This window comes from Palaemon carinicauda, chromosome 28, assembly GCF_036898095.1.
Source record: "Palaemon carinicauda isolate YSFRI2023 chromosome 28, ASM3689809v2, whole genome shotgun sequence".
Taxonomy (NCBI): Eukaryota; Metazoa; Arthropoda; class Malacostraca; order Decapoda; family Palaemonidae; genus Palaemon; species Palaemon carinicauda.
This window is the reverse complement of record NC_090752.1, coordinates 36158073-36176885: the sequence shown is the minus strand read 5'-3', so window position 1 is coordinate 36176885 and position 18813 is coordinate 36158073. Positions and strand designations below refer to the sequence as shown.

General features: G+C 41.7%; 1 protein-coding gene across 1 annotated transcript in view; it reads left to right on the top strand.

Moving 5' to 3' along the window:
• The window catches only part of LOC137621503 (DNA mismatch repair protein Msh2-like), a 123142-nt gene that overhangs the window by 45533 nt on the left and 58796 nt on the right, over positions 1-18813 (top strand). Inside the window, exons 5-7 of the mRNA XM_068351855.1 lie at positions 11743-11856; positions 12102-12269; positions 16452-16637. Coding sequence (XP_068207956.1) covers positions 11743-11856; positions 12102-12269; positions 16452-16637 — 468 coding nt within the window. The remainder of the gene's footprint in view (positions 1-11742; positions 11857-12101; positions 12270-16451; positions 16638-18813) is intronic.

Genomic DNA, 18813 nt, shown 5'->3' with positions numbered 1-18813 from the left:
TGAACCACAATCAGAAGTGGACGAGCCTAAGTCTACTCAACCCTCTTTGGACTTTAGAAAAGTTTTGGCCATTTTCAAAGAGCTGTTTCCTGACCAGTTTGTTTCTGTGGCTCCTCGTTCTCCGCCTTCAGAGTTTGTTTTAGGCATGCCTTCTACCACTCCTGCCTTTACTAGACTCGTCCTCGCACGCTCGTCCAAGAGAGCTTTGCGGGTGATAGGAGACTGGTTGCAGTCCAAGAAGAGTTTAGGGAAGACAGCATTTGCTTTTCCCCCTGCTAGACTCTCTTCTAGATCGAGCGTCTGGTATGCCACGGGAGAAGCTCTCGGCTTGGGAGTTCCTGCCTCTGCCCAGGGCGACTTCTTAAGTCTTGTAGACTCTCCCCGCCGCCTTGCCATGAGACGCTCAAAGATTTGTTGGTCATCATCGGACCTGGACCACCTTTTGAAAGGAATCTTTAGGGCCTTTGAAGTTTTTAACTTCTTAGACTGGTGTCTAGGAGCCCTAAGCAGGAAGATCTCTTCGACAGATAAAGAGACTTCCTTGCTCATTATGTCCTGCATGGACAAGGCCGTCCGTGATGGGTCTAATGAGCTTGCTGCATCATTTGTTTCCGGAGTCCTAAGAAAGCGAGAATCTCTCTGCTCATTCCTTTCTGCTGGAGTTACACCGTGCCAGAGATCTGAGCTTCTCTTTGCTCTTTCCAAGTGCCTTTTTCCAGAAGTCCTGATTAAGGAAATAGCCGCTTCGTTAGTGCAGAAGGACACTCACGATCTTGTTGCGTCCTCAGCTCGCAAAGCTCCCCATTTGCCTACCTTGTCAGCTAGACCAAGGATGGACACTCCAGCGTCTCACTTTATTCCGCCCTTTCGTGGCAGAGCCTCCAGCAGAGGAGGTGCTCGTGCCGAAGGGAAGCGAGGGAAGAAGAAAGGATCCAAGTCCTTTAAGGGCAGAGTCTGACTGCCCGCATCTTCAGACAGCAGTGGGAGCCAGACTCAAGAACTTCTGGCAGGCCTGGGAGAAGAGAGGCGCAGATGAACAATCTGTGAAGTTGCTCAGAGAGGGGTACAAGATCCCTTTTGTACGGAAACCCCCTCTAGCAACGTCTCCCATCGATCTCTCTCCCAGGTACAGAGAGGAAGAAAAGAGACGAGCCTTGAAACGGGAAGTGTCTCTTTTGCTAGAGAAGGGAGCGGTGGTCAAAGTCTCGGACCTTCAATCTCCGGGATTCTACAACCGCCTCTTCTTGGTTTCAAAGAAGACAGGAGGGTGGAGGCCAGTGCTAGACGTCAGTGCTCTGAATGTCTTTGTCACAAAGAAGACGTTCTCCATGGAGACCACAAAGTCAGTCTTAGCAGCGGTCAGAAGGGAAGACTGGATGGTCTCTTTAGACCTAAGGGACGCCTACTTCCACGTCCCCATCCACCCAGACTCCCAACCTTTTCTGAGATTCGTTTTCGAAAAGGTGGTCTACCAGTTTCGGGCCCTGTGCTTTGGCCTAAGCACAGCTCCTCTCGTGTTTACGAGGCTGATGAGGAATGTAGCCAAATTCCTCCATTTATCGGACATCCGAGCCTCCCTTTATTTGGACGACTGGCTTCTCAGAGCCTCTTCCAGTCGTCGCTGTCTGAAGGATCTAAAGTGGACTCTAGATCTGACCAAGGAATTGGGTCTCCTTGTCAATATGGAAAAGTCGCAACTGGTCCCATCCCAAACTATTGTGTATTTAGGGATGGAGATTCACAGTCTAGCTTTTCGGGCTTTTCCGTCGGCCCCCAGAATAAGTCAAGCCCAGTTATGCATCCAGAACATGCTGAAGAAGGAACGCTGCTCAGTCAGGCTGTGGATGAGTCTGGTAGGGACGCTATCATCCCTGGAACAATTTGTGTCATTAGGAAGACTACACCTCCGTCCGCTTCAATACCATCTAGCTTTTCACTGGAAAAAGGACAAGACGCTAGAAGCGGTCTCGATCCCCGTTTCCGAAAAGATGAAGTCTTGTCTGACTTGGTGGAAGGACAGTATCAACCTAAGAGAGGGTCTTCCCCTGGCTGTTCAGACTCCCAACCACGTTCTCTTCTCGGACGCATCGGACGTAGGCTGGGGCGCGACATTAGACGGTCGGGAATGTTCAGGACTGTGGAACTCGAGTCAGAGGATCATGCATATCAACTGCAAGGAGCTGCTGGCAGTACATCTGGCTTTGAAAAGCTTCAGGTCTCTCCTTCGAGGCAAAGTGGTGGAAGTGAACTCGGACAACACCACTGCCTTGGCGTACATCTCCAAGCAAGGAGGGACACACTCACTGACGTTGTACGAGATCGCAAGGGACCTGCTCGTCTGGTCAAAAGGTCAAGACATATCACTAGTAACGAGGTTCATCCAAGGCAACTTGAATGTCATGGCAGATTGTCTCAGTCGGAAAGGGCAAGTAATTCCAACAGAATGGACCCTCCACAAGGATGTATGCAAGAGACTTTGGGCCACTTGGGGCCAACCAACCATAGATCTCTTTGCAACCTCGCTGACCAAGAGGCTCCCAATATATTGCTCACCAGTCCCGGACCCAGCAGCAATACATATAGATGCCTTTCTCCTAGATTGGTCACATCTAGATCTCTACGCATTCCCACCGTTCAAGATTGTCAACAAGGTACTGCAGAAGTTCGCCTCTCACGAAGGGACAAGGTTGACGCTAGTTGCTCCCCTCTGGCCCGCGAGAGAATGGTTCACCGAGGTACTTCGATGGCTAGTAGACGTTCCCAGAAGTCTTCCTCTAAGGGTGGACCTTCTACGTCAGCCACACGTAAAGAAGGTACACCAAAGCCTCCTCGCTCTTCGTCTGACTGCCTTCAGACTCGAAAGACTCTCGAGAGCTAGAGGCTTTTCGAAGGAGGCAGCCAGTGCGATTGCTAGAGCAAGGAGAGCATCCACCCTTAGAGTCTACCAATCGAAGTGGGAAGTCTTCCGAGACTGGTGCAAATCAGTCTCTGTATCCTCGACCAGTACCTCTGTAGCTCAAATAGCTGACTTTCTCTTATACCTGAGAAAAGGACGATCCCTTTCAGCTCCCACTATCAAGGGCTACAGAAGCATGTTGGCATCGGTCTTCCGGCATAGAGGCTTAGATCTTTCCAACAATAAAGATCTTCAGGACCTCCTTAAGTCTTTTGAGACCACTAAGGAGCGTCGTTTGGTTACACCTGGTTGGAATTTAGACGTGGTACTAAGATTCCTCATGTCAGACAGGTTTGAGCCGCTACAATCAGCCTCCCTGAAAGATCTCACTTTAAAGACACTTTTCCTGGTATGCTTAGCCTCAGCTAAAAGAGTCAGTGAGATTCATGCCTTCAGCAAGAACATCGGATTTTCGTCAGAAAAAGCCACATGTTCGCTACAACTTGGTTTTCTAGCCAAAAATGAGCTGCCTTCTTGACCTTGGCCTAAATCGTTCGATATTCCCAGCTTATCGAAGATTGTAGGCAATGAACTAGAAAGAGTCTTATGCCCTGTGAGAGCTCTTTTAAGTTCTATTTAAAGCGCACTAAACCTTTACGAGGCCAATCGTAAGCTTTATGGTGTTCAGTTAAGGAACCATCTTTGCCTATGTCAAAGAATGCTTTATCCTACTTTATCAGACTGTTAATACGAGAAGCTCATTCACATCTGAGTGAGGAAGACCAAGCATTGCTTAAGGTGAGGACGCACGAAGTTAGAGCTGTCGCAACTTCCGTGGCCTTTAAGCAAAATAGATCTCTGCGAAGTATAATGGACGCAACCTATTGGAGAAGCAAGTCAGTGTTTGCGTCTTTTTATCTAAAGGATGTCCAGTCTCTTTACGAGAACTGCTACACACTGGGACCATTCGTAGCAACGAGTGCAGTAGTGGGTGAGGGCTCAACCACTACAATTCCCTAATTCCATACCCTTTTAATCTTTCTCTTGAAATGTTTTTATTGTTGTTTTTTGGGTTGTCCGGAAGGCTAAGAAGCCTTTCGCATCCTGGTTGATTTGGCGGGTGGTCAAAGTCATTTCTTGAGAGCGCTTAGATTAGGGGTTTGATGAGGTCCTGTTGTATGGGTTGCAACCCTTGATACTTCAGCTCCTAGGGGTCGATCATCATCCTAAGAGGATCGCGAGGCTCCGTAAGGAAGACGTACTTAAAAGGCAGAGTAATTGTTCAAGTCGACTTCCTTACCAGGTACCTATTTATTTTGTTTTTGTTATTTTGATAACTTCTAAAATGAAATAAAAAACTCTTAGCTCATAAAAGTGTAAACATATATTACTGGTCTCTACCCACCATCCTGGGTGTGAATCAGCTATATATTCACTGGCTAAGTTAAATATTTAAAAATGATATTTTGATTATAAAATAAATTTTTGAATATACTTACCCGGTAAATATAAATTAAATGACCCTCTCTTCCTCCCCAATAGAGACGCAGTGGGACGAGGAGAAAATTGAGTCTTTGTTTACATGAGAGTTGGGTATCTGGTCGACAGATGGCGCTGTTGGGCACACCCGCTACCTGTGTAGCGATCGCTGGCGAGTTTTTCCGTAGAGTTGTCTGTCGAGCAACAGAGTTGCAGCTATATATTCACCGGGTAAGTATATTCAAAAATTTATTTTATAATCAAAATATCATTTTTTCTAGTTATACAAAATTGAGTCCTTTAAATTAACTTCCCTTCCACCCCTCTCAGTCCTGGGCCAAAGGTGAAAGTGAGGCTTTTGGTTCAGATATATTTATGGGTGTCTGATTTCCATACATTCACCTTTTGTATTAACATTCGCTACTCCATCCTTTTGGCTTTAATTTACACATATGCTTTTGAACTTGCTTACATTTTCTATTGACTAATATATTAAGACTTGCCAGCCTCACCAACCATCTTTTTTTAGTCACCTGTTTTTGTTTACATCATATGTCTTCACAATGTAACATTGCTTTGTTTAATTTCTAATGTTTTTAATCATAGTACAATGCTGTATTGTATAATTCATGTGGCATTGGTTGGGGATTTTGGGGTGTTAGTTTAATGAGAAATAATTAGCAGTGAGATGAATTCTTTGACATAAAATAACTTGTAGTTATGGGGCTTGACATTTTCATTGTATATGAATGAATTTACCCATTTGTTAAGGATTCTGTTGATCATATAATGAACATCAGAGAAAAATTTTGAAAATTAATAACCTATATAGGCCTGGTACAAAAATGTATGTAAAAGAGTTTTTCAATATCAAACTTACCCGATGATCATATAGCTGCATCCCTGCTGCCCGACAGAAAAAAACCTACGGGAGGAATACGCCAGCGATCGCTATACAGGTGGGGGTGTACATCAACAGCGCCATCTGTCAAGTAGGTACTCAAGTACTCGATGTCAACAACGAACCAATTTTCCCTCTGTCGTGCCACAGGCAAGACCTACTAAATACGCCGTCCCTAACTGGATTTGTTTTCACAACGATTTGGTGAAGTACACTTTTCCAGTTTTGAGCTTTCGCTATGCAGGGGTTTTATCTTCATTTCAAAACTTGAACTCGTTTTGGATAGATTTAATTATGGTGACGAAGAGAGTATGGACTCTCTTTCACTTTTAAATGGCCGACCCTTCCCTTAGACGGAAGTGTTGGTGACGAAGAGAGTATGGACTCTCTTTCACTTTTAAATGGCCGACCCTTCCCTTAGACGGAAGTGTGTTTAGGTTTTTGGTAATTTTGCTTAACAAGTTATAGATCTATTTATTTTATATCTCTCCGCCTTTATAGGCCTCTTCGATTAACTTTCCATTTTTTATAAACTTATAAAAATTAATTTTTATGTTTGTTTATATGCGACCTTTCCTAATAGTAGGCGGTCCTTACTTGGAACCGAAGTTAATTAACATTGAGCCCGTCATATCGTATTTACCTTTTAAGAATTTATACCTTTTTAATTTTAATGTTTTTGAAAGAATTTCTTTGATAGTCTCGTACTGTTTTCAAAGTTGAACTAACGTTTAGTTTAGTCTCCGCAGTTGTTGACGTTCAGAACGTTCAACATGCGCTCTATCGTTACGATAGAGAGAGAGTATTTCACGGTTTCACGTTGCAGTAAGAGTAAACCGATTCTAGCGTTTCGTTCATTCTTTCTTAGCTTAAATGGTTTAAATTCTAAATAAAGGACCTTTTTATTTGGGAAACCTTTCAGTTTTTCCTTTAGCTAATAATATGTTTTAACGATATTTAATTGGGCTCTTCTCTCAGGTTCTAAGTCAAGAGAGAAGAGAGAGAGAGATAGAGACGGAGGGAGAGAGAGGAGAATAAATGTTTCGTTCAAGCGGGTAACGTTGTTCTCGTTTTTTACTCTTCTCCCTAGTCGCTGTAGGGGAAGAAGGTAAAACGTTTCTAGAGTTTTATTCTTGTTCCCAGGCTTTATGCGGTGAGAGATTTTAAACGTAGTTTATTTGATCTAGTGTTTAGTCTCTTTTCCAGCCACTGAATTCTTTATCTTTATTATGTTTTTCTGTTGCATTGTAAACTGTTTTCGCTATTACTACCTTTTAATGAAGGATAGGATTGCGTGTTTCAGGTGGAAATCAGTTAAAGTTTCGATTTCAGTGAAATAAGTGCAGACAGAAAATCAAAAGTGATAAAGTGATATGCGCAAAGTGTTACAGTGTTGCGTTCGAGGGTTCGTCTGTTCGTGCCAGTTGTTCACCTAGTCCGATACCTCTTACAAGCTCCCAAGCCCAGGGGAGAAGTAATGTCGAAGGACTTATGGGTTCCACAGGCCTTGATCGACGAACAGACGTTTCCCTCCGTGGTTTCGGGCGTATCTACACACGTTGCCGACGTGATCACCCCACCCACACAAAGACGAGAGAGCCCATTTATTCCTCGTCTGCGGAAGAGGTTTCTCGCAGAAACCATGGACCAAATCTTGCAGTTTTTTAAATGCAAGTCGGTCCCTTCCGCGCAAGTCCAACGGCCTAGGTGTAGCCACTGGGTCAGTTCGGACTCGCTGCAGTCATCCGACGACTGCACACCTCCCAAGAGAGGCAAGGTGGTACCGCAACAGGCAGTAACTCCGTCTGTTGCCGCACCAGCTGTTTTAGACCCTCAGTCACAACGGACAGTAGCTCCGTTGTTGCCGTCTTTTGTAGACCCTAGTGGTCCATGCTGCAGACTATGCAGTCTCAGCTTGCTTCCTTCATGCAGGAGTATCGTGCTGAGAAGGTTGGCACTGCACCTGTTAACCTACAACCTTCCACGGTTGTGCGCTCAGCAGATACTGCGGCTGCCTGCTCCCACACTCCACCTGTGAGAACTCCACCACCGATGCGCAGTCCACCCTGCCAGACGCATGTTCATGCTACACCCTCCGTTGACATGCGTGAGCTACCGCATCAGCAGTGGGAAGGTGCTGTCGAGCTGCCGTGTTTTGACACAATGCGGCATGCTCCGCAACCCACGGTAGTCCCTCCCACGCACCAGCACTCCGCTTTTGTTGTTGCCAGCTCCCACACTCCGACTGCGAGAAGGTTGACGATGCACCCGTTGGCCTACAGCCTGCCACGGTTGTGCGCCCAGCATGGCTGCCTGCTCCCACACTCTTGTTGTGAGAGCTCCTCCACCCATGCGCAGTCGACCCTGCCAGACGCATGCTGACTCCCACAGACACACGGAGCACTCCGTTGCCGTGCGTGAGCTACCACAAGCTGCCGTGTTTTGACACGGTGTGTCAGCCTCCACAACACACTGTGGTTACCGCCACTCGCCCGCAGCAAACTAGTCAGTCAGGAGTTGAGGCTTCCCCACACAGCTTTGGTTGTTGCCAACTCACAGACTGTCTAGCAGTTACATGACGTTGCATTCTGGTCTGCTACTAATACACCAGTGCTGTATGTCCTCACGCACCTGTTGGGGTTGACAGTTCAGTTTTTGACAGTTCACAGACTGTCAAGCAGTTACATAACGTTGCCTTCTGGTCTGCTGCTTATGCACCAGTGAAACCCTCACTGAGAATACCTAGCTTTTCTCGGACATGGTTCCGGTAGATGAGATAGTGCTGTTCTCCCTCCTTCTGATATTCCCTTGAGGACTCTGTCATTTGGAGAGGAGCCTTAAGCTGCTTAGCCTCCTATGGACTTTAATTAAAGCATAACATGCTTCCAGGGAGGGTAAATGGTTCCGCTTCAGTCGCTAACCCCGTCTGTTGCCACACCTGCTCCCATAGACCTTGGGCTTTGTTGCAAGACATGCAGTCCAAGCTTAGTCCTTGTTAGAGGATTTTTTACGGAGAAGAACCTTCTAACCAACAACCTTCCTACTGGTTGGTTGTACGCCCTGTTGAAGCTGAGGTATCCTACTCACGTCCGCCAGTTGAGATGGGTCCTCCACCGGTGCGACCCAGTGTGGGTTGCCAGTCGCACGTTGACGTTAAGCGAATCTCGGAGGTGGTTGTGGACGTTCAGTGTGTCACTAGGAAGACGTTCAACAACCAGCAGAGGTGACTTGTTGTGACGCAGTGCGGCAACCTCAGCAACCCGATAAGGGATTGTCTGCACAACCCAGACAGTCTAGACAGTTTCGGGTTGTCGCTGTACTTCCTCGCGTCTCCATGGTTGACAGTTCACAGACTGTGCAGTACCATGATCTTGTGTCCGGCTCCGTCACGCATCCATCAGTGCGACCGGATTCAGCGAGTCAGACGTTGCCCACTCTGTTGCCGTTTCCTCATCAGTTTCGGATGAGGAACCCTCTGATGAGGACATGGCTGAACAAGACGATCAACCCCCAGCCCTGCTATCCATCCAGAAGATGCTGAAGAAGGAACACGGCCCTGTCAGGCTGTGGATGAGTCTGGTTAGGACACTGTCATCCGTGGTTCAATTGGTGTCACTTGGAAGACTACACCTCCGTCCTCTTCGGTTTCATCTAGCTCTTCACTGAAAAAGACAAGACGCTAGAAGCGGTCTCGATCCCGGTTTCCGGAAGATAAGTCTGGTCTGACTTGATGAAAGGACTTTATCAACCTTTGAAAAGGTCTTCCCCTGACTGTTCAGACTCCCAACCACGTTCTCTTCTCTGACGCATCAGACGTAGGCTGGGGTGCGACCTTAGGCGGTAGGGAATGCTCGGGATTATGGAACTCGAGTCAAAGGACAATGCATTTCAACTGCAAGAAGCTTCTGGCAGTACGTCTGACCTGGAAAAGCTTCAGGTCTCTCCTTCAAGGCAAAGTAGTGGAGGTGAACACGGTCAACTCCCTGCTTTGATGTACATCTCCTAGCAAGGAGGGACCTACTCTCTGACATGGTACGAGTTCGCAAGTGACCTCCTCTCCTGTTCAACAGGTCTAGACTTTTCACTAGTAACAAGTTTCATCCAAGGCAACTTGAATGTCTTAGCAGATTGTCTCAGTAGGAAGGGACAATAATTCCAACATATTGGATCCTCCACAAGGATGTATGCAAGAGACTTTGGGTCACCTGGGGCCAGCCAACCATAGATCTCTTCGCAACCTCGATGTCCAAGAGGCTCTCGATACTTTGCTCACCTATCCCGGACCCAGCAGTAGTTCTTATAGATGCCTTTCTACTAGACTGGTCTCATCTAGATCTTATGCATTCCCTCCGTTCTAGATTGTCAACAAGGTACTGCAGAAGTTCGCCTCTCACGAAGGGACAAAGTTGACACTAGTTGCTTCCCTCTGGCCCGCGAGAGAATAACTTACCGAGGTACTTCGATGGCTAGTAGACGTTCCCAGAACTCTTCCCCTAAGGGTGGACCTTCTACGTCTGCCACGCGTAAAGAAGGTACTCCAAGGCCTCCACGCTCTTCGTCTGACTGCCTTCAGAGTATCGAAAGACTCTCGAGAACTAGAGGTTTTTCGAAGGAGGCAACCAGAGCGATTGCTAGAGCAAGGGGAACATCCACCCTTAGAGTCTACCAATCGAAGTGGGAAATCTTCCGAAACTGGTGCAAGTCAGTATCCGTATCCTCGACCAGTACCTCTGTAACTCAAATAGCTGACTTCCTCTTATATCTGAGGAAAGAGCGATCTCTTTCAGCTCCCACTATCAAGGGTTACAGAAGCATGTTGGCATCAGTCTTCCGTCACAGAGGCTTAGATCTTTCCTACAATAAAGATCTACAGGACCTCCTTAAGTCTTTTGAGACCACGAAGGAGCGTCGTTTGGTTACACCTGGTTGGAATTTAGACGTGGTTCTAAGATTCCTTATATTAGACAGGTTCGAACCACTTCAATCAGCCTCCCTGAAAGATCTCACCTTTAAGACTTTTCCTGATATGCTTAACCACAGCTAAAAGAGTCAGTGAGATTCATGCCTTCAGCAAGAACATCGGATTCTCATCCGAAACGGCTACATATTCTAAATCTTGGTTTTCTAGCCAAACACGAGCTGCCTTCTCGGCCTTGACCAATATCGTTCGATATTCCAAACTTATCGTATGGTTGGAAATGAACTAGAAAGAGTATTATGTCCTGTAAGAGCTCTTAAGTTCTATTTTAAAAACCTTTACGAGGCCCGTCTGAAGCTTTATGGTGTTCAGTTAAGAATTCATCTTTGCCTATGTCAGAGAATTCTTTATCCTATTTTTATCAGACTGTTTATACGAGAAGCTCATTCCCTTCTGAATGAGGAAGACCAAGCTTGGCTGAAGGTAAGGACACACGAAGTTAGAGCTGTCACAACTTCCGTGGCCTTTAAACAAAATAGATCTCTGCAAAATACATTCGACGCAACCTATTGGAAAAGCAAATCAGTGTTCGCGTCTTTTATCTTAAGAATGTCCAGTCTCTTTACGAGAACTGCTACACTCTGGGACCATTGGTAGCAACGAGTGCAGTAGTGGTGGGGGCTCCACCACTACAATTCCCTAATTCCAGAACCTTTTTAATCTTTCTCTTGAAATATTTTTGGGTTGTCCGGAAGGCTAAGAAGCCTTTCGCATCCTACTTGATTTGGCGGGTGGTCAAAATCATTTCTTGAGAAGCGCCTAGATTAGAGGTTTTGATGAGGACCTTTAGTATGGGTTGCAACCCTTCATACTTCAGCTCCTAGGAGTCGCTCAGCATCCTATGAGGATCGCGAGGCTCAGTAAGGAAGACGTACTTAAAAAGGCAGAGTAATTGTTCAAGTCGTCTTCCTTACCAGGTACTTATTTATTTTATGCTTGTTATTTTGAATAACTGCTAAAATGAAATACGGAATACTTAGCTCATAATGTCAACTTGTTATGCTGGTCTCTACCCACCCCCCTGGGTGTGAATCAGCTATATGATCATCGGGTAAGTTTGATATTGAAAAATGTTATTTTCCTTAGTAAAATAAATTTTTGAATATACTTACCCAATGATCATAAATTAAAGGACCCACCCTTCCTCCCCAATAGAGAACCAGTGGGACAGAGGAGAAAATTGGTTCGTTGTTGACATCGAGTACTTGAGTACCTACTTGACAGATGGCGCTGTTGATGTACACCCCCACCTGTATAGCGATCGCTGGCGTATTCCTCCCGTAGGTTTTTTTCTGTCGGGCAGCAGGGATGCGGCTATATGATCATCGGGTAAGTATATTCAAAAATTTATTTTACTAAGGAAAATAACATTTTTATATCAAAGTGTAACTCCTTAATATAAATTTTTTAAGTTTTAAGAAGTGTAATTTTGAATAATTTTTTATGTAACAATTAATCATTTGAATTATTATGGTTTATTCCTTATAGGCCTCCCCTGGCAATTTGTCTCAGTTTGAAGAAATCCTCTTTGGGGGAAACAGCGAGTTGAATGTTACAACAGGCGTAATGGCAGTAAAATTGTCATCCGAAGGTGGACAAAGGGTAAGTTTAAAGCTGCATTAAGTTCAATGTGATATTGTTTGCAACATTTCTATATTTATTGGTATAAATGCTCATGTAAAGATTTAATATGTTGATGTAACGTCTGAGTCACAATAATTGTAAACTCAATTTTGTTCTCAAGGTTATTAAATGCTGTAAGGTTTTTGGTTTGTTGATTGCTTTGAATGTATAAATGTAATGTTTTATTATCTTTCCCTTACTATAATGGTTTCCATTCATATCAGATTGTTGGAGCCGGTTACGTTGATGCAGCAGGAAGGGTAATGACTCTATCAGAATTCACTGATAATGATTCGTTCAGTAACTTAGAGGCTCTAATAGTTCAACTTGGACCTAAGGAATGCTTAATTGCACAAGGCGATTTGGGCCCAGATGGAGTTAAGCTCAAACAGGTGAGTGATTCTGGCTATAAGATTGTTTACCTTTTAGAACATTTTCTAGTTTTGTCATAATTATTTCTATCCTTCATCATTTTAGGTTAATTAGGATTCCCAGTAAAATTATAGTATTATGTGTGTTTTGGAGTTTCAAATCACAAAAATTATTGATTTACATGCTAGTCCATAGATTTAGGAAAACGTCGTAAAACTGATGAGGTGTTTGATATAGAGCAAAAAAGGTTTGTTTGTTTCTATTTGTGTGCATTATTATTGATATAAATTACTTGTAACAAAATCACTGATGCATGTCTAGACCTGTAGGGGCCCCTCAGGGATTTGCTGAATAAATGGTAATAGTTGAAGAAAGGTGAAGTTGAGTTTTGGGAACAATGTGGAAACCAAGGGGAAGGGATAAAAAGCAATGCAAATTTGGCTGAATGGGCACAGCAACAAATTTAAGCTCAATCTCTAGTGTGTCCATACTGTATATGGTATCCTCTGCAAGCAAGATTTGTGCTTACGGTACACCATACCACATAGTTACATGATTATGCTACCCATCTAAACCCTAATCCATAGAGATTTGTTATTTTATTGGCCTCTTCACTTCAGACTCCATCCAGAATTCAAAATATTATTGTTAGTTGAGGTAAATTAGCCAGCAAGTGAGTGCTATTAATTGGCTTTCCATTTTGCATACATTTGTATCGTTTACTATTATTTTAACATAAAACCCAATTTTGAGAGAGCAGAATGAAGTCCAAGGACTCCAACAGGGAAAATAGTCCAGTGATAAAAGGAAATAAGGAAACAGAATAGTGTGTCCGAGTGTACCCTGAAGCAAGAAAACTCTAACCCAAGACAGTGGAAGACCGTGGAACAGAGGCTAGGGCACTATCCAAGACTAGAAGAGATGCTTACCATAGCTAAAGTGTCTTTTTTACCCTTACTGTGTGGAAAGTAGCCACTGAACAATTACAGTGCAGTAGGTAACCCCTTGAGTGAAGAGGAGATTTACCAGCCCAATGAGTCAAGCTCGACTTTAGAGCTGGGCCAATTAAATTCAGGAGGGAAAAATGTATTATAAGTAACTGAACTTGGGACGGATATTGTTTATGAGATCAGCAGAGTCCCTCGTTGATGTCACACACTATCATGCAGTTCACTCTAATGTTGCTACATTTAACATCATTTTTAAGAAGGCTACATGATAACTGTGTTTTTTCAATTGTAGATATTACCATGGAATTTAGCAGGAAGAGAAACTTTCACATCAATCCCTGAAATTTTCATTTGGATATATGAATTATTCTAGGAACAATTTACTCCACCGGCAAAAATAATCATTCAACCCATACCGAAATAAAGTTTTGCTGTGGCTTTTCTATGGCAGATATCAACCTGAAATTCAGTATGGACAAAGTAAATATCCATCCCATAGATCCCTGAAAATTTCATTTAGGTATGTGAAGTATTCTATGAGTAATTTATTGCGGCGCCGAAAATCGGCCCCCTGTGGACATTGAAAAATGGCTACTGTGACTTTTCTATGGCAAGTATCGATTTGAAAATTGGTATAAATGTAGTTCACATAACACCCATCAAACCCTGTGAAAATCATTTGGATATTGTAAAATTTTAAGAGTAGTTTTTGCGGCTCCTCACTGATTTTTAGCTTAAAATAGTCACGAACAAAAGTGACAGCCTGGACATGCTTATAGCAGGTATGAATATGAAAACTGGGAGAAACAGAGCTTATATGTATCTGAATAATCCCTTAAAATTTCATTTGAATATATTTATTTGTATAGGAGTTATTTACCCCACCGCCGAAATATTAGCTGAATTATTCTAGGAACAATTTACTCTACCACCAAAAATAACCATTGAACCCATACCAAAATAAACGTTTGCTGTGGCTTTTCTATGGAAGATATCAACTTGAAAATTAATATGGACAAAGTAAATATCCATTCCATAAATCCCTGAATTTCATTTAGGTATGTGAAATATTCTACGAGTAATTTACTGCGCTGACGAAAATCAGCCTCCACCGGATATCGAAAAATGGCTACTGGGACTTTTTTTATAGCAAGTATTAATACAAAAATTTAAATGAATATACTTCACATAACACCCATCAAACCCTGTGAAAATAATTGGGATATCTGTAAAACTCTAGGAGTAGTTTGCTCCTCCATTGATTTTTTAGCTAAAAATCTTCACTTACGAACAAAAGTGACAGCCAGGGCATGCCTATAGCAGGTATGAGCATGAAAATTATCAGAAACAAAACATATATATATCTAAGTAATCCCTTAAAATTTCATTTGAATATGTTTATTGGTATTGGAGTTATTGACTCCACCGTCAAAAATATCAGCTACTTCCCCCATACCCACTCCAAAATCTATGGTTAGGGAATGATGGGGCTATGGGTTGGCATTTTGGCATTTCATATAAGGTTGCTCACTTCGTTTGCGACAATAAATCTAATGAATAAAAAAGAAACAGCAAATATAAAGGTATGAAAAATACATTAAGGTACAAGAATCTGTGATAAATAGAAATTTAAAGCTTATCCATAAAACCAATGCTTCTTAAAAACAGAGAAAAACTCAGAATCCATTGAAATGTCAGATAATTTTTTTTACTAAAACTAAATATCTTTTTCTTCTAATACAGATCAAGATCTAGCAACAATTCCCTTATATACTCCCTGCAGTAATTGCCACACCAACAGGTGAAGGTATATTAATGCTCAGTAATAAGCAAATAATCTGGAGAGGTTCAATCACTACAGACAATCTGAAGAGACAGAAACCTTGGTGTGTCAGTTACCACCTGTACTAGAATGTTCCTTCTTTTACTAAAGGCTTTTATTTGTGAAGGGAAAGATGGGAAAATTTTAAAGTATTTTTCAAATTTTTGGGTAAATGTCAATAAAAGTAGACTCCTGGAAAAGAAGCTATATGAACATTAGGTGAGTATAGAAATAGGAAATTTTATTACTAGAATTCGGTTTTCAATAAGGATATTTCCATCCCAACCACTGACATTGGCAATCTAAGAATAATTGATTTGGGTCGTTGAGAAATGATTGACAACAGTAGGTAACTAGAGAAACTTCAAAATATGGCTGAGTTGTCTTCAATCCGTGCATGCATAGCAACTCTATAAACAAAATAGTTGTTATTTTCTTTGCTAACGAAATGGGAAGGTTATGTTTTCGCCCGATGTTTGTCTATTTGTTTGTTTTTTTAACAAGTTCCAGGCCACCATTTTACTCATAGTATAGTGAAACTTTCAGGGATTAGTTGTTATGTTGAGATGTGGAAGTGTTTAACTTTTAAAATTCCTAGGTCAAAGGTTAAGGTCGACCGAATTAACCGTAACCATAACCCCAACTTTACTCATGGTTGTCACACACTTCAAATACGCTTACGGTCTAAATTGATTCTGGGAAAGGTAAGCAGTTTTTGAGAAATAAGCTGCCACGGCGGAGGTCTTGCACCTTAGAGTGCTTTTCTAGTTTTGTATGAAATTGTAAATGCAATTTCTTTATAGGAACTCTTTTTTGCCTTTTTAAAACTGCTGCAATCAATAAATACTGTTGTATTATAAAGTAAACAAATTGTTGTTGTTATTATTGCTAGCTAAGCTACAACCTACTCTATAGGTAATGCTGAAAAATATAAGAAATTATTACATTTATGTAACAACATATTGTACATTATTCAAGTTTATTTTACATACGAATAAAGCAATATTAGTGAATCACGAAAATGCATAAACTTGAAGTACCGAGTATGGTAGTTACTTCAGGATGCCCTGAATGCCAGCCAATTTTTTAAAATGTTGTGTGCTGATTCTGGAAGAAAATGCATATGTTAACTCTTAATACTGTATTATAATCTAAAAGTGTTTTTAAAACAAGGAATTTAGATAGGCTACTCTTTAATGTGAACATTATTGATAGAAGACTAGAGGAAGTTATGTAGATTAATAAAATGGCACAAGAAGGAAATTAATTCTAGTGTTAAATATATGTAAAAAGAAAAACAAGAAAAATACATATCCAATTTGTAGATAAGGGCAATAGAAATTGAGATGTTGAAGAATTATTAGATGATATTAGGCTGAAAATATTTTTCATTGTATAGTAATAATTTGCTAACATACCAAATATCCTAGGTACTTTCAAGAAGCAATATGCTCCTCACTGAGAGAAAGAAGAATGAATTCTCAGTGAAAGATGCAGATCAAGATTTGAATCGTCTTTTGCGAGGAGTAAAAGATGCCAGCTCTGTTGCTGCAAGACCAGAATTTGATAGAGTTGTTGCCCTTGCAGCCTTGACTGTTGTCATCAAATATCTAGAGGTAAGAAGTAACCCTCCTGAAATGTTACATAATTTTTTATTGACCTCCAAAGCTTTGATATTCTTGCTGTTTAGGTAAGTCAGTGTTGTAGAGGAAATTATTCAACTTTATTGGTGTTTCCATCTATTGTTAAGGTTTGTGTTTGGTCTTTGGAAGAAGTATTTTAAGCCTTCTTTTATACAGTCCTTCCTCCATAACCATTGATTTGCCTTTTTTAACTTCACTTTAATTTGGCTATTTAAATACACAACTATTATAAAAAAAAATATGTGCAGAGATTCACTTATATATGGCAAAATGATCAAGTTGACAAAAAATAGAAATACTGTCAATAAAGATACCTATCCTTCCTTTCTCAGCAAAGAAGTTTTCCTCTTACACCCTAAGGCTTCTGGTTTAATTGTTATCCTGTAAACCTTTTCTGCAAATGATAAAAAGAAATACGAGTAGTTTTACCTATATCTATTTTTATAATTTTCTGATATTTTTAAGGAGCTTCTACAAAAAAAAGAATACTGTATGTGATTTTGTGCTAGCAAATGAGGTATCTTATTTTCATGTTTTTTTTTTTTTTACTTTTAGACAAATCAATATTTAAACCTAAAATTATTTTTACGAAAACTTTCTTATAATAAACTGAGATAATTTTAATTCCATAATTTTTACCTGAAATATATTTTCATTCATTACCAACTAAAACACAATATTCCCAATGTTTACCAACCCTTAAGTTCAAGAGATTGGACTCTTGTTTCCTAACTTAGTTTATTAAATAAAGAGCTTAGCCTTATCCCCTAATGGATGTGTTGCTGCTTTTTATTTTTGTTCCCATCTGCATTATCTCTACTTGGATTTTTTCAATTGTGTTCAGTGTTTTTAGCCTGTGTTTTATTATGCTTGCCGTATGGAAGAGAGCCGTGAGTGAGTTCACCTTCCATCGACCACATGAATTTTTTTTTTAGTGTCAAGGGAGCACGTTTGTTCGTATGCATCTCCTTGTTCAGTGTTGTCGTTTGTCCTTTCAGTGGGCTAGGTTTGAGATGAAGAGTAAGAGAGTGAAATTGATATGTTTGCGATCATCAGGGGAACTTGCTCCTCTAAAGTGAAGACACTCGTATACCTGTAGATCATCCATCCTCCCTCCACAGTCTTCCTCTTGCGTTGGCTCTATGTAGGTTTAATTGGTCGTGTTATCTGGTGGCTTGGGGGAGGTTGATTATAGCCTCATTGCTCGTGAATCACCACCAGAAGTGGGAGCAGAGGTGAAGGTTTCGTTTAGTTAGAAGTTATTATTTGGTGACCTTGATATTTATGATGGCATCCTCTCAAAATGTTCCTGGTACTAGTGGTATAGTACCCATAGAAGTAATTTCAGCCTCTGTGAGAGTAGCATCTGTGAAGGCCTTGACCACCAGCATGCCTGTTGAGTTTAGCTCTCAATCTGAACAAGAAAAGGAATAAAATTTGTTATTCCTTCAGTTTCTTTTCTAGTTTGTCACTCATCATCCTCCTCATCTTCATAGCCTCCTCTTTCTAAGAGGTGGCAAAAGAGGCTTATGGTAAGGCTACTTGTAATAAGTCTAGCCACACTTCTTATGTTGGTTCATCTTTTTTGGAGTTTTATTTGGGTGGCTTCAAGATACCTGCTTCCTTCAAGGCTTCCAGTTCCTCTTTGTTGCCTAAAAAGTCAGCTTCTCTTGTCTTAATCTTTACCATTAGCCAGGTGGACATGCTAATTCCTTCTCCTTCTTTTCAGCGTGTCTCTGTTCTCTCCGTCTTAAGAGCCTCCTGATTCTTGTCGGGAAGTGAGGACCCAGATTGTGGACAGTCATGTCAGTGCTTCCTAGGGTGGTGACAGGGTTCAGTCTGTGTTCTGTATTCCCAGTTTACATTTTAGTGGACGGCGTCCATTCATGTTTGGTTGGACGTAGTCCCTGTTTCTATTTTTGCGGATAGGATGTAGTCAGTCTGGTTCTTGGCTGTTGCCCTCTTCAGGATTCACGTAGATTTTGTCTCTCTGAGTTTCCATGAGAATGTGGTTAGGCATCCGTTCATTTTATAGAGCTCTACTTAGTATATCCACTATCAGGTTGGGTTGTGAAGCCATGAATAGGTCACCTTCTCATTTCCATCGTTTCATTTCTGTAGATCTCGGTGGTAGCAGTTAGTGTACATT